Genomic DNA, 24,785 nt, shown 5'->3' on the forward strand with positions numbered 1-24,785 from the left:
ATTTTTGGAGCGAGTATGTTTTCAGGGTAATCTCACTTGAAAACAGATAATTGAGATCATAGTTAAAAGTGTTCATCTATCCTCACTGTCTGCATTTACATTAAGAACACACAGCTTACAAGAAAAGATAAGCTTCTCATTTGTTAAACAACTAATTCCTAACTATACAATAAGGATAAATAAAAAGGCAAAACATGCAAATTTGACTGTTCAATTCAAGTTTGGAAAATGAATTTTATTAAGATTCCTGATACAATAATGAGATCTAACCAGTAACTATCCTCCTTTGGATGGGGATGGGAAAATGGAGGTCAAGTTGATTCTGAGATGATGTGTTTAACAGGAGTTTAAGACAAGCCAATCCTGCAGTAAATCTGGCAGTCCAGTACCTGAGTAATAGGAGTCCATAGTAGGCCAAGGCTTTCAGTGAAAGACTGGTTAGCCAGGCTCATTGGCACTATCTGAATGTTAAGCCACGTTACGAAGGACTGAAATTCTTCCCATTTTGCTTGAGATAATCCCGCAAGCTAAGGCCTGATGGATGGAAGGCTTTTGCAAGACAAGTAAGGGCACTGCTCAAAATTGCCAGATGCTGGCAAACATCACAGTTTTAGTTTGTTAAGCTCCAGCACCATTATTGATCAGCTTCTAAATTTGGGCTTCAGGTTTACCCTTCAGCAGAAAAACATTAACTTCTCTTTTTAAAATAATTACTGCTTGCAAATCTCTAAAATGAGTGCCAAACAGCCTACTCAAAATCACAGATTAGGGTGTAGCAAGACCTGACAGCACAAAATTAGTAATGACTAACTCACCAAACTTAAGGGCATGCTTGTATCTCTGCATCAACTCCTCAACAAGTCTGAGCTTCCGTGTCTGCTCCAAAGTCTCATGAAGGCCTAATAATCTGGCAAACTGGATGACAAACATGTGTCTTTGCATGGCTTTGACATCACCTGGCAGTGCAAGGTTACTTTCTGTTGTTATTGAAAGAGGTACTACTTCCATCAGTTTGTTGATGAACTGCAAATAAAACAAGAACAATATTTACACTTAAAATGCAAAATAAACAACCACTCAAAATGCAAAATACACAACCAATAAACACACTAAATGTATAATCTGTTACTGACAATCTCCTCTGGAGATCTTCCATCTAACCCCATATACCCTGCTTCTACCTCCTTCCGAATATCAATTAAAATCAATGCCCTGGTAGACAAATCAATTCAATCTGTTCTTGCCCACAGAAATTATTCCTTCCTATCTCAGCTCTATTTTTCATCCCTTTATCATTCTCTTCCGCCTACATCCATTACTCTTCCAGCACCCTCTGCCACGGACAGTTTCTATGCCTTCAACCTTTACTTTCCAACATGGACATCAGATTCCTCTACCCCTCCACCCAGACAGCAAAGATCTCTATTGTTCTTCCTAGAACACAGAACAAAGAAAAGTACAGCACAGGAACAGGCCCTTTGGCCCTCCAAGCCTGCGCCGACCATGCTGCCCATCTAAACTAAAATCTTCTACACTTCTGGGGTCCGTATCCTTCTATTCCCATCCTAATGGGAACACAACAGGTCCCCATCTTCTATTGCCACCTTTCTATGCATGACTGAACTTTCTCACATTGAACAACTTCTCCTTAGACTCCAATCGCTTCCCCAAAATAATAGGTGTTGCTGTGAGAACTCAAGTTCCAATTATGTCTGCTGCTTTATAGAACATGTGAAACATTCTTTGTCCAAGTCCTACTCTGGTTGCTTCCCATCACTTATTTTTCCGGTACATTGATAATGGTATTGCTTTTGCTTCCTCTTGCATCAAACAGGAAAATTCCATCAACTTTGCTTCCAATGTCCACCCTTCCTTTGCTTTCACATAATCCATCTCCCACTCCTCCCTCCCTCAACTACTTTGTCTCCATTTCTGGGGATAGGCAATTGACCAATAGCCACAATAAACCAAGTGACTCCCAGAGTTACATTAACTATGCTTCCCAATGTGTAATATTTTCTTGTTCAGCCAAGCATTCATTTTCACGGGAGATGACAGTGCCCTCAACTGCGTTCATTCCATTTCCTGACCCTCTGTTCTCACTCCTTCCCTCTCAGAACTATGATCAGGTTCTCCATATCCTCACCATACACCACAACTGCTTCCACATTGAATTGATCATTTTTGCCACCTCCAGCAAGGCAGCAGCAACAAACACAGCTTCCCCTCTCATCATTCCAAAGGAATCATTACCTCTATGACACCGTCAATTACCTCCAACACTTCCTTCCCTCAGGGCCACCCATGCAAGCAGAGGATACATATCACCTGCCCTTTGATCTTCTCCCTTCTCACTGTGCAGGCCCCAAACACTCCTTCTAGGTTAAACAGAAATTTACCTGTACTTCTTTTGATTTGGCATACGGTGCTCTCTACTCGCGATGTGATCTTCCCTACATTGGGAAGAGCAAACGCAGATTGGGTGACCACTTTGCAGAACACTTCTATTCAGTCTGCTAGTGTAACTCTGAGCTTCCATTTGCCAGTCATTTTAATTCTCCACCTTGCTCCCACTGTTGACCTCTCTATCTCCGACCTCCCATACTGTTCTAATGAAGCTCAAGGAACAACACCTCATCTATCGATTAGGCACTTTACAGCCTTCCAGACTCAACACTGAGTTTGACAATTGTGGACTGTAACCTCTGTTCTCCATTTTTTTCAGTGAGCCGCTGATGATTCTCCCATGTGCACCTCCTCGAAATTCACCTTTTGTTTCCTCACCTGCCCTAACAGCCCTTTCTTTTGCCTTGTACTATCATTGTTTTTCTTATTTATTCTCTCATTCCACCCAAATACAGGCCTTGCCTTTTCTTCTTCTCCACTTTCCTTGCCGTTTGACTTGCTTATACACCTGTTACTTCTCAAACTTTTTTCCAGTTCTGACGAAGATTGCCGACCTGAAATGTTAACATTTTTTCTCTCCACAGATGCTGCCTGACTCAAATGCTTTCACTAATTTGTTTTTAATTCAAATTTACAGCGTCCGCAGTATTTTGCTTTTGTGAACTTGACATTTTGCAAATTAAGTGGAAGGTCAAATCACACCAAGGTGGCTCATATTCAAATTTATCATTCATCCATTCAATCACTTTTCAGCAGGACAGTAAAAACAAGACTGATATCAATATATCACAATACATCTCTCATGTCATGGATCTTTCTTCCTGATCCATCATCAAATGAATGTAAGCACCAATGCTGATTGCCAATTTATTTTTCCAATAGGCTAGGTGTGGGAGAAGGAACACAAACATTCAAATTCCCACCTGTTACAAAAAGCCCAAATACACAGAGCTTAAAAGACAGGAGAGATGGAAGCGACAACGATTATAGGAATGGGAAGAGAGAATAGAAATTCATAAAAACATGCACTCTGAGATAACAGCAGGTTAAACAATTTCAATTTGTATGGTCAAAGGAATGAGCTGAACAAAGTAAGATGGGGAAATTGGGGCTACTGCATTTAAAGTAGTAACATATGCCACAATGAGTCTATTGGTATCTGATAAGAGAACAGAAGGCAGCTGCGGGCTTGCTTAGTGCAGTGGGGGTGGGGGGGATGATGATGATAATAAAAGGCATTGCCAATGATAATGAAATTAAGTGAAAATGGAGCAGCCAAAAGGTGAAGGGGATAGAAATATGGTTTACGTTCAAAGTGGCAGCCAAAGTGTACATTCAAAGAAACTGCATAAACATGGGACAGAGAGTCGACGATGTGAAACAGCAAATTTAAGACTGATACATGACCACAAATACTTATGTCTGAGAGCAAGTGTCTGAAACAAGAAATTCTCCAATTCCACAACACTGATTGACTTTGCTTTGATGGGCAAAACATTCAATATATTGATCAAAAAACATAACTTGTGTATGTGATGGACAAAGACTACTACAAAGAAGCTGTGTGCTGAGCTGGGCTGGAGTGACAGTGACATTTAAGGAAACCCTTTGATTATGTTTATTCGCTCTTTGCCAACACGGGCTGCAATCTGGAACCAGTGGTGTTTTCTTGTGCAGGGAAAATGGCATTTCCAATAAAGGAGCAAGTGAAGCTCTAAAAATAGTACCAACTGTGCCAGATTAGTGGGAAGTCCTGCTACATAGGACAACCTGCAGCAGTATCAAAGGGCTCAAATGACACCAATATCCCCTAGGCAAATCAAACTTTGATATGTTATAACCTTGTGTCAACACATCTCATGTGATATGCTGAGCTTAGCAACCCAGTATTCCACTTCAGCATTCTAGAACTCGAATATACTCTCCAGGTACAACCCAAAGTTCAAGAGACAAAATCTACACACCAACTACATGGTTGGGTCTTTTCTACAGTTTAAATGAACAAAATATAGAATAAATACTCTTCATTTAAGTCCGAGTGGTAACACTGTTGGTACATTGCGTCAATTTACCACTGTATTATATATACCCCAATGAAATGAAACTCTTGCTCATTTCCATACAGTGTAAATTTTCAATTACACATAGGAAAAGGAATAAACTATTTCCATATTCTACCCTTATGATAATGAATGTAGCTCCCGATCTATTTCCAATCGTAATTCTCTGCCTTTTCCATGTCTCTTACTTTCCGACATGAATTTAGTTCTATTTTAAATCATCCAAATTGATCCTGTATCCTTTGCATCCTGGCAAGAGCTACATTTTCATAATCTTTTGGGTTCAGAAACATTCCTGAATTTGCTTTTAACAAGCTTAGTTCTGATTTTAAGGTCACATAACCTCCTTTTGAATCGCCCTACTGAAGGGTAGAATCAGGTTTGTGTGTCAATTAAAAATGATAGTCTCTAATTTTATAACATGTATAAGGTTGCAAGCAACTCATATAATGACTGAATGCTGAGGCCACTGGGTGCACTTACCCACTCACCTCACTGTAGCACAGTCTGAGCGAATGAAGACTCTGCCAGTCTCCCGGTCTCACCTGTGTATGTCGCTCCGGTGACAGAAGGTCGACAAAGATTCTCAGGTCAGAATAACAGCAAGGCTTATCCCCAAACCTCTCAAAGTACTGGAACATCAGATCCTCTGGAATCCCTAGCAATAATACGGAGAAATTAAGAATAAGGAAATTCATTCAATGGTTAACGTGGGAGTGAATACCAAATTGATGTTGCCTAATATTTTAAACGGATGAAATCTGTCAGTATGCACAATCTGAAGGTTCATAGAGCAGCATGGTTCACTTGCCTCAGTTTGTGTATTACGACAGAATTTAAGTATATGATCAAGACTGATGCTTCCGTGCATAAATGAGGGACTGTTACAGTTTGCCAATGATGCAATAAACCAAAGCCCAAACTACTTATTCATGAAGACATTTTCAAAGAGGAACGGGGAACATGCTGAAGACTGGGCATCTCAATTTGATGGGCATATATTTCATCTAAGGACTTGAAATAGTGCTTCTGGTTTAGGAATTACTGTTCAGATGTGGGGTGTGGAGAAAGACTTTTTAAATAAATTTACATTATCCAATTCATTTTCTCCAATTAAGGTGTGGCCAATCCACCTACTCTGCACATCTTTGGGTTGTGGGGGCGAAACCCACGCAAACATGGGGAGAATGTGCAAACTCCAACTCCATATGGACAGTGACCCAGAGCCGGGATCGAACCTGGGACCTCGGCGCCATGAGATAGCAGTGCTATCCACTGCACCACCGTGCTGCCCGGGTGTGGAGAAACTTAATGGAAAGAACCGCACTATGCATCTGACAAATATCCCTTCTCCTTCTGGTGAAAATGAAAGTTTCATTACTTGCCTGGTTCAAAGAAGGACAAGAGATTATACTCTACTGCCACTCCAATGTAACCAGCTAACTCAGCACAGATTTGAAGTCAAGCCTCTGATTTGAATAGGACAATAGCTCACTAGATAAACTTGCTGACAACGTTGTGCCAAAGTAAGAAGAGTGCTACAACTCCACAATCAATATATTTAAGTAGGAGGGACACCCTCCAATTTTTTTTACTTACTTTCCTTGGACATCAGTTTTGTACATTCCAGCCCTATTCTACATATTTAGTACAGTACTGAGACACTATTCCATTGCCAAATGTACCATCTTTTGAGATGTTAAAGTAAGAAATAGAGTTCATCTGATGTCCCAGCCAACATTATATGGAAATTTATCTCGTGGCTACTTGTGGGGCTTTGTTGTGTGCAAATTGCCTGCCCATGTTTGCCGACATTGCAACAGTAATTATAATTCAAAAACGTGAATCATTTTGGAATGTCCTGAGGCCATGGAAGGCACTATGCAAATGGTATTTCTTTCTTTCTCTCTGAAAACTGTGACCCATGCTCCAGTACAATATTTTGCTTAACTAAAAGGCTTCTTGTACCTAAACTACCTTTAGAGCCACAAAACATGAGTGGGTGTCAATAATGATCTTGGAGGGCATCACAAATAAATTTAAAACTCTCTGCAATGGATGGTGTGCACTTTCTAATGAGGATCAGAGGATTTCAAGCAGGAGGGGTGACACTTTTTTTCTTCAATCACTCCCTGTGGGTCAGGTATTCTATGCTCCAACAACACTGCAAATGAATTTCTCCTAACATCTCTCTTTATGATAATTTTAAGTTAATATGTTGATAATGAAATACATTTCAATCCAGTAAACTATTAAACACTCACCAAGTTTGTGCTCATCATTGGTACCTCTCTCTCTCAGCCGTCTTATCAATTCAAGTTTAGCCAGGTATGGTCCCCTCAGGCGACGAGAGCCCTTTGGTTCCTCATTCAAAATTCGCTCTTCCACAAAGGTTATGGCTTCCTGTACAAGGCAGGTGACTGGACCCTCTGGACAGCTATGAAAAACAAAGAACACCGTTAGCTACCAGTATTGCACAAAGAAATCTAACTATGGCTTACATTTGATGTATCCCACCATATTGGGGGCAGATTAGCCAACAGCGAAAAGAAAACAGGAGAGAAGACTTTTTTTAATATAAATTTAGAATACACAATTATTTTTTTCCAATTAAGGGGCAATTTAGCGTGGCCAATCCACCTAGCCTGTACATCTTTGGGTTGTGGGGGCGAAACCCACGCAAACATAGGGAGAATGTGCAAACTCCACACGGACAGTGACCCAGAGCCGGGATCGAACCTGGGACCTCGGTGCCGTGAGGCAGCAGGGCTAACCCACTGCGCCACCGTGCTGCCCTAGGAGAGAAAACTTGATACCAAACCAGCAGCAGAAGACACAAAGGATTTTAAAAAAAATTATGCAAGACAGGACACAGTGCAACATTCTGATATTTCTTATTGGTCATTCAGGAAATTTTGTCATTATGATAAGCATAGAGAGAGCATAATAGGTAGTGAAATGAATTCTGAGGCAGCTGAAGCATTCAAAAGATAGATAAGATTGAGTGCTAAAGAGGAGTGTGTGTGTTGACGTGTACCCAAGTTGGAAAATGTCAAATCCAGATGGAAATCTGAACTGGATGGCCTAGTTCAGACTCTCTCTCCCTGGGCAGCATTTCTGCTCGTTGAGTTGTTGTGTCGGAAGTCATGGTAATAGTGACCAACCGTACCCCTCAGTAGAAGAGTAACAGATATCTGCCATGGTGTTGAGAAGGGATTGAAAACTTGAAATAGAAGTGGAAGTGAAAAGAAGTAAATGCTTATCAATTAACAGGTAAAATAAATATATTTTAAAACAACATTAAAACACAATGGGAATTTGCCAGTTTCAAAATATATACCCATGAATAATCTTTTACTGCACTGTAATGCAAGTACATTGCGAAGCTTAAACACTGACCTTCCTCCTGCTTCAGAAAATAGGTGTTTGGATTCCATTTGATAGAGGTTATATAAATGTAAAGCACAGCAATTTTATTCATTTTACAGTAAGACAATAAAAGAACAACCACACCACTTACTGCTCTGCGTCTGCAGGTGGAGTCCAAGCATTGTCAATCAGATGGAAGAGCGAATCAAAGTAGGATAAGTAAAATTGCCAGTCGTCTGGGCTAGAAGAGAACAGCAACAGCATTTACTGCACATCCAGCAAACCCTTAGAATTGTACTTAAAGATCACACATTCAATTGCTTTGATGGGCACATTTTAAAGTCAATTAGACTCATGTATTTGTTGAGGGTAGCATACCTTTAGGTTGGCATGCGTTTTCCAGCTCTGAAAATGCCAATAGGAAATAGCCATTCTAAAATGTTGCGTGGTCATTAACTGTGTTGAGTAATGCTTTGTTACTTCATTGATACAGTTGTGCAAGAACAAATCAGACTTTGTGTCTTTGCGACACTTTTAAGGTTTGAGACACGCACAGGGTCTAAGACAATTAATCTATAAATACTTCTACCCCAATGTTAAACACTAAACAATCTCAAAATATTTTATGCCAGAGAGCTGAAATCTTAAAGACACAAAAACATATAAATTTTCAATATCCTTAACCAAACAATAATTAAAATCTAAATGAGTCAAGGCTATTAATTCAGATTTTGCAGCTTTGAGCGATACTTTCCATTTATTATCATGCATTGCTCATTACATTGGTAACACTCCTTTCCTTAGAAAACAGAGCCTCAGCCAATTTACTGGAGACATTTAAAGAGATCACAAATGTTGGAAACCTGAAATGAAAACAGAAAATGTTAAAATGCACGGCTGCTCAGACAGCATCTGGAAGAAGAAAGGCATTCAACTTTTTCTTTCAGATCTTGGCAAACCTGCTGTACATTTTCAACATTTTCTGCTTTTATTACACTAAAAAATGTCACAGTCCAATGTCCTCTCATGCTTAAGACTATTCCATCTGTGGGTATGGTTTGAATTGAAAACATATTCCTTCACACGTCAAAATGAGTTGGAAGAGGCCAGTTGGAAATAATAATTTTTTTCTGGTTACTTTTTAATTGATGGATTCCCTCTGCTCGGTCTGCTCAGTTGAGAATTGTTAATTGACTCAAATGCATTTATAAATTAAGTTCAAGAGCAACAAGTGCATTGCTGAGAGGGGCATTAACACAGGATTCTGAAGTCAGGATGTTGCTCTTATTAGCCTTAGTTTTATTAGCTCTAATTCTGTCACCTTTGCTCACGAGTCGCCAGGTATCTTTCTGATACCGCCACGTAGTTCAAACTCAAGTAATGATTAATAAGACAGCACACCGCTTAGTAAATTTTAAATCAACGATCATTTATCATATACAGCAATAAATACTTACACAATAATACTACCTCTAGACTATTACCAACCACTAAAGGCCAATACTTAACTTTGGTGATGGCCCACCAGGTCAGGGAAACGAATGGCTTATCGAATTGGGTCTGGCCTGCGGGATTCAAAAAGGCTGGTACGGGTCGATAGTCTGGAACACCTATCAGGTAGTGATCGCTGGAGTAAGACTTACTTGTTCTTGTGTCGAAGGGTCTCGAAGGTTGCAAGTAGGAGAAGAAGGGTCGATCTGAACTTGGCCCCTATCTTTATAGTTCCCAGGGGTTTCCCGCCTCTCGGGGCGGACCTTGACCCTGGTCCCAAGTGATTGGACTTGGTCCCAATCACTGGGTTCGATATGCTCCAATAATGGGGCGAGTCCTTGATTGGGGGGTGGTCGTTCACCTTTCTTTGTCTCGGCCACTGCTGGCGCCGAGAGGCCTGGATCGGCTTTCAATTGCTAATTTGTTGCAATTGTTCCCGGGGATCGCCGATTAAACTGCAGATGGCTGGGTTGATGTGCTGCTAATGGTTGCAGGTATCGATCTGGGCCGACGTCCCCAGAGCCGAATACACTGTTCTGTCAGCAGCTGTCCGTTTGTGCCCTGTTGGCTGATTTTCCCATCAGCCTTTTCAGTTCGCCATTTTACATCGGGGTTTGGCCAAATTAATCGGGAATCAGCCATTTTAGGTGGCTACAGGAATACAATGTTGTAATGAAGAAGTGGTCAACTATATTAATTTAGGAATTCATTGGAAGGCAAAAGATAACAGATTTTAATAAATGTTTGTTTGCACTGATACAACACTGTTCCATTAGGATACCACATGTCAGAGTTGCAAACAGAAGGCAGTCAGAGGTCAGCACAACCTCAATGTAAGAAAGAGAAGGTTTCTACAGGAATCGTTATCCTCATACCTCCCACTGGAGGTTTGGACATAGAATTTACAAGTCAGAAGGAGTCTATTCGGCCCATTGAGTCTGCAACAGCCCTTGGAAAGAGCACCCCACTTAAGACCACACCTCCACCCTATACCCGTAACCCAGCAACCCCTTTGGACACCAAGGGCAATTTAGCATGGCCAATCCATCTAACCTGCATGTCTTTGAACTGTGTGAGGAAACCAGAGCTCCTGGAGGAAATCCACACAGATACGGGGAGAACGTGCAGATTCCGCACAGACAGTGACCCAAGTCAGGAATCGAACCTGGGACTCTGGAGCTGTGAAACAACTGTGTTAACCACTGTGCTAGTGCCGCCCACAATTGGTCAGATGTGTGCTCTCTCAAACACAAGTATCACATATTTTACAAAGAATAAATCATTCATGATTGCAACCAGTGATCTTTTATATCTGATCAACAAATTTTGGTTTAGTTGCTTTAAAATTATTGCAATCATATTAGAACAATGGCCTTTTTCACAGTATAATGTGGTGAGTACAACCATATCAACTGGGTGAATGACCTGTTTGAGCAACAATTCTCGCCTAACATGGGCACTACTAATTCAGAAATGTTGGTGAGGGGGAAATACAACTTGGCTTAACATTGTCCAGCTCCATCAGATAAGCTCATTACTGATTATACCAATTGTTTGCAACTGGTTTACTTGTTAGGGCACTTTAGAGCCAATTAAGAATCAACCCAAAGCCACATGTAGATCAGACTAGGTGGGATTGAAAGAGAAGAATAAACTGGTTGAGTTTTATCCCAATCTAGAAGATTTCTATTGCTATTTTTCTAATTCAATTTCCCACTTGTCATAGTGTGATTTTAATTTTATATCCAAGTTGCTGTTCCAGTATAACGACTAAGGTACCCTTATCCCAGTGGATTCTATTTTTTTTATTTTTAAAAATATATATATTTTATTAAAGTTTTCAAACAGAATTTTTCCACTTTACAAATCAACATAAAAATAGCACAATAACTGATAAATAACATTATTTAAATAAATAGTGAGCTAACAAATTGACAACAAAAAAAAGTTTTTTTAGTGCTCTCCCCTCCCCCCCCCCCCCCCCCCCCTCCGGGCTGCTGCTGACGATCTATTTTCCCTTAACGTTCCGCGAGATAGTCAAGGAACGGTTGCCACCGCCTGGAGAACCCCTGAGCCGATCCTCTCAGCGCAAATTTCATTCGTTCCAGTTTTATGAACCCCGCCATATCGTTTATCCAGGCCTCCACGCCGGGGGGTTTCGCTTCCTTCCACATAAGCCAGGCTATCAGGGACACAAAGGCCAGAATATCGGCCTCTTTCGCCTCCTGCACTCCCGGCTCTTCCGCTACCCCAAATATAGCTAACCCCCAGCCTGGCTTGTCCCGGACCTTCACCACCTTTGCCACTCCCCTCCAGTACTCACCCAGTGCCGGACACGACCAGAACATGTGTGTGTGGTTCGCCGGGTCCAAGCACCTCCCCCGCACCTGTCCTCCACTCCGAAGAACCTGCTCAGTCTTGCTCCCGTCATATGTGCTCTGTGTAGAACCTTGAATTGTATCAGGCTAAGCCTGGCAAACGAGGACGAGGAATTTACCCTACTTAGGGCATCAGCCCACAGCCCCTCCTCAATCTCCTCCCCCAGCTCATCTTCCCATTTTCCCTTCAGCTCCTCTACCAGCGCCTCCCCCTCGTCTCTCATCTCCTGATATATTTCGGACACTTTGCCCTCCCTGACCCATACCCCGGAAATCACTCTATCCTGGATCCCCTGTGTCGGGAGCAGCGGAAATTCCCTCACCTGTTGGCTCGTAAATGGCCTCACTTGCATGTATCTAAAGATATTCCCCGGGGGCAACTAATTTCCTCCAGCGCTCCCAGGCTCGCGAACATCCCGTCAATAAACAAATCTCTCAATCTCCTAATTCCTGCCCGATGCCAGCTCTGGAACCCTCCGTCCATCCTTCCTGGGACAAACCTATGGTTGTTCCTGATCGGGGACCACACCGAGGCACCCGTCACCCCCCTGTGTCGCCTCCATTACCCCCAGATCCTTAAGGTTGCCACCACCACCACTGGGTTTGTGGTATACCTTTTCGGGGAGAGCGGCAGCGGCGCCGTCACCAGCACCTTTAGGCTCGTTCCCTTACAGGACGCCATCTCCAGCCTCTTCCACGCCTCCCCCTCTCCCTCCCTCATCTACTTACAAACCATCGCCACATTGGCGGCCCAGTAGTAGTTGTCCAGATTCGGCATTGCCAGTCCCCCCCCTGTCCCTGCAGGAACCCCCTCCTTACCCTCGGGGTCTTCCCTGCCCACACAAAACTCATAACGCTCCTGTCTATTTTCTTGAAAAAGGCCTTCATGATCAGAATGGGGAGACATTGAAACACAAAAAGAAACCTTGAGAGGACCATCATTTTTACCGCCTGCACTCTGCCCGCCAGTGAGAGCGGCAGCATATCTTGAAATCCTCCTCCATCTGCACCACCAGCCGCGTCAGATTGAGTTTGTGTAAAGTTCCCCAGCTCCTAGCTACCTGAATCCCCAAATATCGGAAGCTCCTTTCCACTCTCCTTAACGGCAGGGCGTCTATTCATAGAATTTACAGTGCAGAAGGAGGCCATTCAGCCCATCGAGTCTGCACCGGCTCTTGGAAAGAGCACCCTACCCAAGGTCAACACCGCCACCCTATCCCCATAACCCAGTAACCCCACCCAACACTAAGGGCAATTTTGGACACTAAGGGCAATTTATCATGGCCAATCCACCTAACCCGCACATCTTTGGACTGTGGGAGGAAACCGGAGCACCCGGAGGAAACCCACGCACACACGGGGAGGATGTGCAGACTCCGCACAGACAGTGACCCAAGCCAGAATCGAACCTGGGACCCTGGAGCTGTGAAGCAATTGTGCTATTCCTCTTCCCTGATCCCCAGGGTGTATTACAAAAAGCTCACTCTTCCCCATATTTAGCCTATATCCCGAACTCTCCAAACTCCCTCAATATCTGCCTAACCTCTGTCATCCCCTCTACAGGATCTGCCACATATAGCAGTAGGTCATCTGCGTAGAGTGACACTCGATGTTCCTCTCCCCCTCTAACCACCTCCCTCCATTTCTTAGAGTCTCTCAACGGTATGGCCAGTGGTTCAATTGCCAACGCGAACAGTAATGGGGACAGGGGGCACCCCTGCCTTGTTCCCCTATGTAACCGAAAATACTCCGATCTTTGCCGATTTGTGACTACACTTGCTACTGGGGCCCCATGTAGGAGTCTGACCCAACTGACAAACCCCTCCCCGAACCCAAACCTCCTCAACACCTCCCATAGATACTCCCACTCTACCCTATTGAATGCCTTCTCTGCATCCATCTCCACCACTATCTCTGCCTCCCCCTCCGCTGGGGGCATCATTATCACCCCCAACAGCCGTTGCACGTTGACATTCAGTTGTCTCCCCTTTACAAACCCGGTCTGGTCTTCATGCACCACCCCGGGACACAATCCTCGACGCCAGCACTTTTGCCAGCAGCTTGGCGTCTACATTCAGGAGTGAGATAGGCCTATATGACCCGCATTGCAGTGGATCTTTGTCCCGCTTCAGGATTAGTGATATCGTCGCCTCCGACATTGTCGAGGGTAGAGTCCCCCCTTCTCTGGCCTCGTCAAAGGTTCCCGCCAGCAGCGGGGCCAACAAGTCCACATATTTCCTGTAAAACTCCACCGGGAACCCATCTGGTCCCGGGGCCTTCCCTGCCTGCATGTTCCCCAGCCGTTTAGTCACCTCATTCACCTCAATTGGCGCCCCCAGACCTGCCACCTCCTGCTCCTCCACCCTCGGGAACCTTAGTTGGTCCAGAAACTGTTGCATTCCCTCTTTTCCCTCCGGGGGTTGGGACCTATATAGCCTCTCATAAAAGGTCCTAAACACCTCATTTACCTTCCCTGCTCTCCGCTCCGTAGTTCCCGTTTCATCCCTGACTCCCCCAATTTCCCTCGCCGCTATCCTCTTGCGAAGTTGGTGGGCTAGCAGCCAGCTCGCCTTTTCCCCATATTCGTATCTCATCCCCTGTGCCTTTTTCCACTGTGCCTCTGCCTTTCCTGTGGTCAGCAGGTCAAACTCCGTCTAAAGTCTTCGCCCGTCTCTCTATAGTCCTTCGTCCGGGGCCTCCGCATATCTTTTATCCACCCTCAAAATCTCCCCCACTAATCTCTCCCTTTCTTTGCCCTCTTTTTTCTCCTTGTAAGTCCTAATGGAGATCATCGCTCCCCTAACCACTGCCTTCAGCGCTTCCCATACTACCCCCACCTGGATCTCACCATCATCATTGGCCTCCAGGTACCTCTCAATACATCCCCGCACCCTTCCACAGACCCCCTCATCCGCCAATAATCCCACATCCAGTCGCCAGAGTGGGCGCTGCTCCCTCTCCTCTCCTAATTCCAGATCCACCCAGTGCGGGGCATGGTCTGAAACGGCTATGGCCGAATACTCCATTCCTGCCACCTTCGAGATCAGTGCCCTACTCAAAACGAAGAAATCTATTCGGGAGTATACCTTGTGGACATGGGAGAAAAAGGAGAACACTTTGGCCAACGGCCTAGCAAATCTCCACGGATCCACTCCCGCCATTTGCTCCATGAACCCCCTAAGCACCTTGGCCGTTGCCGGCCTTCTTCCAGTCCTGGATCTAAACCGATCTAGCCCTGGATCCAGCACAGTATTGAAATCCCCCCCCCCCCATTACCAGGCTTCCCACCGCCAGGTCCGGGATATGTCCCAGCATCCGCTTCATAAATCCCGCGTCATCCCAGTTCGGGGCATATACATTTACCAGCACGACCTCCTTTCCATGCAATCTACCACTCACCATCACATATCTACCCCCGTTGTCCACCACTATATTCGTAGCCTCGAACGACACCCGTTTCCCCACCAAAATCGCCACCCCCCTATTTTTCACGTCCAACCCTGAGTGGAACACCTGTCCCACCCATCCTTTCCTTAACCTAACCTGATCCGCCACCTTCAGATGCGTCTCCTGAAGCATGACCACATCTGCCTTCAGTCTTTTTAAGTGCGCGAACACTCGGGCCCTCTTAATCGGCCCATTTAGGCCTCTCACATTCTACGTGATCAGCCGGATTGCCCCCCACCCCCCGCCGACTAGCCATCCCCTGTTCTAGGCCAGCCCCCCGTCCGGGTCTCGCGCACCCACCCGTCCCCCAGGCGGCACCCTCCCGTCCCGACCACCTCTTCTCTTGCCAGCTTCCACTCGCTCCCAGCAGCAGCAACCCAGTTGATACACCCCCACCCCGCTAGATCCCCATCTGGCATGGTTACTCCCCCCATGATGCTTCCGAAAGTCAGCTAACTCTAACTGACCCCGGCTTCCCCCGTTCTCTCGACACCCGTGCGTGGAACTCTCTTCCTTCCTGAGCCTATCTTCCCGTCATCATCTCCCTGGCGCTGGAAAACCCCCGCGCTTTACTGGATCGGCCCCGTCCCCTATGGCGCAGCACCCCCATTCCCCATCCCCCCTCTCAGTCCCTTTTTCCACCGGCGCCCACATTTCTCAGTGTCCCCCCCATCAAGAGGAGAAAAAATCCCCGTCTGTCGTCTCGATACTATGAACCTCCCATTCCCCAATTTACATTTTGGTACATCAACCTCGTTGTCTCCCCCCCCAACATCAGTCCCTCAGTTCTGGTCCAGTTTCTCTTCTTAGATGAAGGTCCATGCCTCATCCGACGTTTCAAAGTAGTAGTGCGTGCCCTGGTGCGTGACCCACAATCGCGCCGGCTGCAGCATCCCAAATTTTATTTTCTTCCTGTGAAGCACCGCCTTGGCCCGATTAAAGCTCGCCCTCCTTCCTTCCTGAGGTCTTAAAGCTCGCCCTCCTTCCGCGCTCCAGTCCTGATACACTCGTATCACCGCATTCTCCCACCTGCTACTCCGTACCTTCTTGGCCCAGCTCAAGGCAGCCTTCCGGTCAGTGAAGCGGTGAAATCTCATCACTATCGCCCTTGGTAGTTCTCCAGCCTTTGGTCTTCTCACAAGGACCCAGTGAGCCCCTTTCATCTCCAGGGGGCCCGAGGGGGCCTCAGCTCCCTTTAGCGTATGGAGCATTGTGCTCACATAAGCCCCAACGTCAGCTCCCTCTGCTCCTTCAGGGAGACCCAGAATCCGGAGGCTCTTCCTCCTCGAGCTGTTCTCCAGGACTTCGAGCCTTTCAATACACCTCTTATGTAGCGCCTCATGCGTCTCCATTTTTACCACTAGGCCCTGTATCTCATCCTCGTTTTCAGCTGCCTTTGCCTTCACCCCACGGAGCTCTATCGCCTGGGCCTTTTGTGTTTCTTTTAGCCCATCGATTGCCAATAACATCGGCGCCAGCACTTCCTTCTTTAGTTCCTCCACACACCGTCGGAGGAATTCCTGCTGGTCCGGGCCCCATCCGCTGCCATCTTGCTTCTTCCTTCTCTTCTCTGCCGCTGCTCCAGAGGATCCTTCGCAATCTGGCCACTACCACTGGTCCTTTCCATGCACACCCGGGGGGACACCTTCCTTCGTCACCCCACACTGGGTTTGGTCCGAAAAAAATTCCGTTGGGGCTCCCGAAAAGAGCCCAAAAGTCCGTTAGAATGGGAGCTGCCGAAACGTGCGGCTTAGCAGTGCATCGCCGCAACCGGAAGTCCCCCCAGATGATCCTATTAATACAACTTTAAAATTTCCATTGTAAAACTAAGGTTTAAAATCTCTAATTGTGAGCTTCAGACTGCAGTCATTATTGCCAATCTCAGTTGCTGTAGGGCAACTACAATTTGCCATAGCCCCTGAACAAGTAACAAAACATTGGCACCAAGGCTGTACTCTAATCTCTAAACAGCATTCCCCGCTAACAGATGTGTGAATGCTAACTGAGGACACAATCAGCCTCAACTGCAGTGACCACCACAGTTAGCCTGCCAGTATTCACCATCATCGATCACAAATGAAGGCCACAATTTGCATAAGGTGCCAGTGGGCACCTGCTGTCCATGAAGCTACTCCCTCTAAAGAAACTGAGAAAACTCTTGGGAAAGTATAAACAGGAACTGCATTCTTCACCTGCGAGTCCAATCCTTTAGGGTACACCCTCTCCTATGGAGAATTAGTAGGATAGACCCAGCTTCTGACAATACAACAGCAAAGCAATGTATCGTTAATTGAATGGAAGAGCACATAAACGTGGCCTCTGAGAATTCTGTTAAATAAATGTGGAATTGCTCACTTGTTCAGTAAAAGTTTCCTTGACAATGCGTTGCATTCAGGCCATTTTATTAACTTTGTGTACAGCACCATACATTTCATCTCTCGACTCTGCAACTCGCTGGTCAGTTTCTCTGAGAAGAAAAACAGAATTTCTATGTATATTGTTTGTCTCGAACATAAACCTGTAGAGCACCTGTCTACTTGGACATTCTTCGGTTCGAATCCCACAGTGGCAGATAGTGAAATTTGAACCCATTTTAAATCTGGAATTAAAAGTCTAAATATTTTTTAAAATAAATTTAGAATACCCAATTCTTTTTTTTCCAATCAAGGGGCAAATCAGCGTAGTCGATTCACCTACCCTGCACATCTTTTGGATTATGGGCCAGAGACCGACACAGGGAGAATGTGCAAACTCCACACAGACAGTGATCCAAGGCCCACAAATTAAAAGTCTAATGATGACCATGAAACCACTGTCAATTGTCGTGAAACCCCATCTGGTTCAATAATGTCCCTTTGGGGAGGAAATCTGCCATCTTTACCTGGTCTGGTATCGACGTGATTCCAGACCCACAGCAATGTGGGTTAGCTCTGAAATGGCCCAACAAACCACTCAGTGGGCAAAGGCAATTAGGCCCAGCCAGTGACGCCCACATCCCATGAATGAATAAAAATACTATCCAGTGATCCCTGCAAGAAATTGTGTGATTAGCTTTCCACTCATATGAATAATAATAATCATCTTTTTTATTGTCACAAGTAGGCTTACATTAACACTGCAATGAAGTTACTGTGAAAAGCCCCTAGTCGCCACATTCCGGCGCCTGTTCGGGTACACGGAGGGAGAATTTGGAACTCTCAGCTGGTACGGGAATTGAACCCATGCTGCTGGCCTTGTACGGCATCACAAACCAGCTGTCCAGCCCACTGAGCTAAACTAGCCCAGTCATTTGGGCAGAAAACTGGAGGGCTGTCCTTGCTTCTGGAACCGTAGTCTCAGGACAAGAACATGGGAAGGGAAGTGGAAAAATATACGGTACAGTTCTTTTCACAAAAATCTTTCAATAAGCTAGTTCCAAGGTTACCTCCTAATTTTCCTCTGATAACTTCCAAAGCCTCCTGATCTTTTCCAAGTCGTTCTAAAATCATTAAGTAGAGTTGCACCTATTAGCGAAAACAAAAATTGTGAAACAGATCGAAATCACATGCTTTCAGAGGCTCAGAACACATTGGGGGTTCAAATTTTTTTTTAATTGCTATGGTCTCACAGTCAGCTTAAAATCAGTTTGAAGAGGTACAATCTGAAGATCGAATTCCTTTCCAAACTTTATTCTAACTAGTCAAAGAGAAGAGTGGGCACTGAATCGAGGTTCATTCGATCGGCCCGAATCCAAGCACTGAACTGAATAAAGACTGCGGGACTGTGGGAGAAGACAGGATGGTGGTTATGAAGTCTGTCTTGAAAGCTGGCTAAAGGGAAGTTGCTTCCAGTCGGGGAACAAACCATCTACATGCCTTCTCTAAACTAAACATGTGGGAACAAGGTTTCCAAATTGCAATGAATTACTAAGAAGAAATATTACTAAACTTAGTAATGGGCTTCTTTTTTGTTTAGCTGGTAGGCATCTGCCGGAAAAATACAACAAGGCTCAAGAGAGATGGAATAAGTTAATTAGCCAGCATAGCCATCCCTGATCACTATGCAGGATCAACAAGAAAAAGGACAAAGCAATACAACATAGACAAAAATACCATTCTTGTGACAATGTTGTGACTGGCAAGGCACATGCTACGACTTGGGATATTCCAACTTTCTTACCTCAGCTTCTGCCTCAATCTTGTCTTCTTTCACCATCTTTTCCACCATTCGCTGTGCTAAGGGGAGGAACATTGTCTTTGATAACTTCTCATCTTGTGCTGAAATAGACTACATAAGACACAAACATGATTTTAAAAGCCATGGGGCAAGATATAGATTGTCAGTCCTCTTAAAAGCGCAATGTTAAGCATCCTTGCCACAAATTAATAACCCCCGTCACCTGTCTACTGCTAGGAGGCAAATATTTGTCTGTCATCAGCTTTTATGATATTAATCCTGCACAGGTGTGTGACTCAAAGTGCCAAATAGCTTTTAAATTGCCCTTTATACAACTGCTGTGGGCATATTTTATATTCAGTTATCGTGAACAAGCATTTTGTCTGGAGCAACATTTCTATTTTAAGGCAGGAAAAAACATTGCAATAAGCTTTGAGAATAGTCCTTCGGCATGGCACAATACCCCAGGTGCCTCATTGCAGCAACTGCCATCGATAAAGCACCTTTAATGCAGAAAACTGGCAAATGGTTCATGTTGCTTCAAGGTCAAACATGCTCATTCATTTTGGGGAGGGCAAGGGTAATGTGGGGGAATTTGGTGAGTGCACTTAGGAAAGAAAGTCAAAGATTTTGTCTAAGAGTTAGGCCCTCAAGAGGTTCTGAAAGTAGAGAGGTTTATGAAAAGAACTCCACAGAGAGTGAGGCTTAAATGAGCAATGGTGGTGCTGAGTCACAGAGGGAATACAGTAGTCAAGAGTCAGAAGTGTGGAAAAAAATGTAGGATGGCAATGAAGAAAGTTATAAACAATAAGAAATTTAAGAACGTAAGGAATCGGAGTGGACCATATTGCCCAAAAAGCCTGATCCTCCATTAAACATGGTCATGGTTGGTTTTCTGCCTCAAATACATTTTTTTCCGCATGCTCCCATATCCCCTGATTTCCCGAGAATCTGTCCATCTCAGTCTTAAATGTATTAAATGATGGAGCATCCACAATTCTGTGAGGATTCCAAAGTTTCAAAATCCTTTTGAGTGCAGAGATTTCTCCTAATCTCAGTGCTAAATGATCAGCCCTTTATCCTGAGACTCCGCCCTGGTTCTAGATTCTCCAACCAGGGGAAATGAACTCTTAGTGTCTACCCTATCAAGTCCCTTCAAAGTTTTGCATGTTTCAATAAGATAACCTCTCATTCTTCTAAACTCCGAAACGTATAGACCTAATTTATTCAGCCTCTCATCATTGGACAAGCCTCTTCTCCCAACAACCAATCTAGTGATCCTTTACTGTCCTGTCTCCAAGGCAAGTACATCCTTCCTTAAACAGGGAGATCAAAACAGCACACATTACTCCAGGCGTCGTCTCAACAAGCATTGTATGATTTTAACAAGACTTCCTTATTCTTGTACAGCAGTCCCCTTGCAATAAATGCCAACTTGCCATTTGCCTCCCTAATTACTTGCTAATTTTGTATGTCTCTCATTCAAGTACACCCAAGTCCCTCTGAACATCAACAATTACAAGTTTCATGCTATTTTTAAATTCGGCTTTTCTATTCGTACTGCCAAACTGAATAACCTCACTTCCCCATATTATACTTCACCTGCCACCGTTGCCCTCAAATATCTATATCTCTTTGCAGCCTCTTTGTATCCCCCTAACAGCTTGCAATCCCACCTTGTATTGTCAGCAAACTATTTGTCACTTAATTTAAGTCATTAATGCAGACTATAAATAGTTGAGGCCTTAGCACTGATCCTTGCAGCACTCCACTAGCCTGCAAACTTGAAAATGCTTCATTTATTCCAATCGTTTGCATCCTGTCCATTGACCAATTCTCTTTTCATGTTGATATATTAACCCCGAGTCCATGAGCCATTGCCTTGTGTATGAACTGTTTTTGTGACACCTTATCAATGCCTTTTGGAAATCCAAATATACAACATCTACTGGTTCACCTCGAGCTACATTCTAAAAAAAAGCCTTAAAATTTGTCAAACACCATTTCCTTTCTGCAAAGCTAGGTTGACTTTATCTGAGATTTTTTTTCTTTCAGAGGATTTGGGCATCGCTGGCATGGTCAACATTTGTTACCATCCCTAATTGCCCTTGAACGGAGTAGCTTGCAAGGCCATTTCAGAAGCCAGTTAAGGATAAACCACATTGTTGTCAGTCTGGAGTCACATGTAGGCCAAATCAGGGCGGCAGGTTTCCTTTCAGGAAGAACATGAGTGAACCAGATGGGTTCTTACGACAACTGATGATAGCTGTCATAGTCACCATTACTGAGACGAGCATTCAATTCCAGATTTATTAATAGAATTCAAATTCCACGACCTGGGATTTTAAAATAATAATAATAAAATAATAATAATTTGAATCCATGTCCCCAGGGATTTGAACCCATGTCCCCAGGGCATGAGCCTAAGTCTCTGGATTACTAGTCTAGTGACATTGCCACTGTGTCACCATCTCCCCTTGATCATACTGTGATCTTCTAAGTGCAATGTTAAGACTTACTTACTAATAAATTCCAGCATTTTCCCGATGACTGATGTCAGCCTAATTGGCCTGTAGTTCCCTCTTTTCTCTCCGCCTCCTTTCTTGAATGGCGGTGTTACATTTGCTAACTTCCAATCTGCTGAGACAGTTCTAGATTTTGAGGGACCACAAGACGTTAGTGCGGGGGGTTCGCGAGGGGTAATGAATGAATGGGACTTGCATGGTTTAGGGTGCTTGCAGTGGATCTTTGGGCAAGTTGTAGAGGATGGAGCTCACATGCTGGAGGGCAGAGTGTTGGATAAATTCAGTATTGTGATAACATGAATGGGGTTTGAGGTGGGCACTGTTGTGAAGTTTTGGTCATGGATTAAATATGCAGTTTGAAACCCAAGGTCAACCACCACACAAAGGTTTCAGATGGTCTGACAGAAAGGTGAGGGAATTGCAAGGAAGTAGAGCTTTTAGTGATGGTCAGAAACAATTCCCATGGCCCTCTGTACTTTCAATTGGGGAAAATTCAGGTTCACCCATAACAATGTCAGACAGCACAGAGATTCTCAGGTGTCTGAGGGAATTATCATAGAATTTACAGTGCAGAAGGAGGCCATTCGGCCCTCGAGTCTGCACCGGCTCTTGGAAAGAGCACCTTACCCAAGGTCAACACCTCCACCCCATCCCCATAACCCAGTAACCCCACCCAACACGAAGGGCAATTTTGGACACTCAAGGCAATTTAGCATGGCCAATCCACCTAACCTGCACATCTTTGGACTATGGGAGGAAACCGGAGCACCCGGAGGAAACCCACGCACACACGGGGAGAACGTGCAGACTCCGCACAGACAGTGACCCAAGACGGAATCGAACCTGGGACCCTGGAGCTGTGAAGCAATTGTGCTATCCACAATACTGTACTTCAATGCTGGTGAAGTAGAGGTTGCCGCCTCATAACGCCAGGGACGAGGTTTAATTCCGACCATGGGTGTCTGTGTGGAGTTTGCACGTTATTCCAGTGTCAGCGTGGGTTTCCTCCAGGTACTCTGGTTTCCTCCCACAGTCCAAATAATTTGCCCCTTTGTGTCCAAAAGGTTAAGTGGGGTAACAGCATTAGGGAGGGGGAGTGGGCCTGTATAGGATGCTCTTTCAGTCAGTGCAGACTCAATGGACGAATGGACTCCTTCTGCACTGTAGGGATACTATGGGCATGTAGACCAGGACCTTAACTAACCTAATTTATCCTTAATCCAGAAAAAAATATAAAGAAAGAAATTTTTAAAAATGGGGTACTATCAACAATTTAAGAAAAAGTACGCTGCAAACATTCTTCGCTATGCATTATACCATTGTGTCCCCATCAGGCAACATTTGAGAAAATGGGAGAGGGAAGATAGAAACAAAACTCTTCTGTGTACTGACTCAATGGTTGGTATGGGAGAAATATGTTTTGATTCATGGGACACTGGGACCAGTACTGAGGAAAGATGGAGCTGTATTGTTGGAAGAGCCTGAATCATGCACCAGTAAATCATATAATTCAGGCTGCAGGGGGCGTTTTAAATTAAATAGTGGGGAGAGGATTCACACGAGGGAAGATTTGGAAAGTTCAAGAGAAAGAACAAGCAACAGGCAAGGTAGCAATATGGTAATGATAACCAAAATGTGACAGGAAGGAGGAATTACTTCTCTCAGAGGGTCATTAGTTTAGGAATTCTCTTTCACAGAGAATTGGAGGCTTGGTCATTGAATATATGCAAGGTTGAGTTAAAAATGTTGGATTGACAAGGCAGTTCAGGGTTATGGGGGAAGGCAGGAAAGTGGAATTAAGGCCACAATCACATCAGCCATGATTTTATCGAATGGCGGAGCAGGTTTGATGGGCCAAATGACCCAAGCCTGTTCTTGTTTCTAATTATTCGTGTCAGTGCCTCCATCCCTCATGTTTTCAGCAATCAGATATTGTGGGCAGCAGCGGTTTACAGATGTCAACAAATTGTTTTGGATGCTACCACAGAATACTGATGAGAAATGATGACCCGTTCTTTTAATAAGCCATTGAAATTTTAAACAATCCGTGGATCCATGGTTAAGTAAAAACTGGTGTGCAATAGTTGGCAATTACTACGTTGAAACTTGACAAGAAAAACGTCCCACAAAAACCTGCCCTGATTTTCACACAAAACAATTACATAAACATTGTGGCAGACTGAATTTATTTTGTGAAGCAGTCGATCTTTGAACCAGTCCCAGAGCATGATATCTTCCCCGATATTGATGCTCGTGCAATTAAATCAGTACTAAGTGTCAGTTTTCTAGAAAGCAGAAGTTAGCCACCTAGTTAAATTACTATTTACACTTCCCCTGAGGTTCTCTTTCCAAATTGATGTTAGGCTTCAAAAGCAATAGCTTAATCGCACTTTACTGATCAAATGTTTTAAAGACTGCAGCAATAGTGCAGCTACTGATTAGAAACAGGAGTTATCAACTGGTAGCTGTATTCTTTAACTAACAGAGCATTTTGTTAGCTTGTAGTTCAAGCTGTTGGGCAAGGTTAACTTACACCCAGCCAATATGTTAATGTATACAATGCAGGCACGATGTTTTTCAGCTGCACAAACAAGGCATCAATTTAAATGACAAACTTGGTGAGTGATAAGTCCTTGGACAACAAGGTAATGCTTAGGTAATCTCAATAAGTCTCAATTTTAGTGTAGCAGGCAGGCTACGTGCTTTTAGCAAAACGATTCCTTCTGGTAATTACTGCTTTTTTGGGTTGTTTTTGACTGAAGAAAATGATATGATCAGCCTGCAAGCTGCCCCATCATACAAGTTTAAACAGCCGTGCTCAAGCAGAATTCCTTTAGCTTACATCAATTCAGCCCCACAGTAAGTAATATGTTGCTCTGTATGTTTTATAATTGAATGCAATAAATTTAATTAGCAAGAAAGCTTCTATCACATCTCTCTGGAAGTGTATGCAA

The 24,785-nt window shown here is 44.2% G+C and overlaps 1 protein-coding gene across 3 annotated transcripts in view; it reads right to left on the reverse strand.

Annotated features, from left to right (window-relative positions):
- Window positions 1-24,785, reverse strand: part of naa25 (N-alpha-acetyltransferase 25, NatB auxiliary subunit) — a 125,758-nt gene that overhangs the window by 79,397 nt on the left and 21,576 nt on the right. For 2 of the 3 annotated variants that reach the window (XM_072485702.1, XM_072485533.1), the window contains 7 exons: window positions 19,310-19,417; window positions 18,576-18,654; window positions 17,507-17,618; window positions 7,987-8,076; window positions 6,731-6,903; window positions 4,958-5,124; window positions 816-1,023 (listed from right to left, as the gene is read on the reverse strand). In XM_072485702.1, coding sequence (XP_072341803.1) covers window positions 816-1,023; window positions 4,958-5,124; window positions 6,731-6,903; window positions 7,987-8,076; window positions 17,507-17,618; window positions 18,576-18,654; window positions 19,310-19,417 — 937 coding nt within the window. The remainder of the gene's footprint in view (window positions 1-815; window positions 1,024-4,957; window positions 5,125-6,730; window positions 6,904-7,986; window positions 8,077-17,506; window positions 17,619-18,575; window positions 18,655-19,309; window positions 19,418-24,785) is intronic. The other variant, XM_072485620.1, reaches the window with a different exon arrangement.

This window comes from Scyliorhinus torazame, chromosome 1, assembly GCF_047496885.1.
Source record: "Scyliorhinus torazame isolate Kashiwa2021f chromosome 1, sScyTor2.1, whole genome shotgun sequence".
In the NCBI taxonomy this organism is placed as follows: Eukaryota; Metazoa; Chordata; class Chondrichthyes; order Carcharhiniformes; family Scyliorhinidae; genus Scyliorhinus; species Scyliorhinus torazame.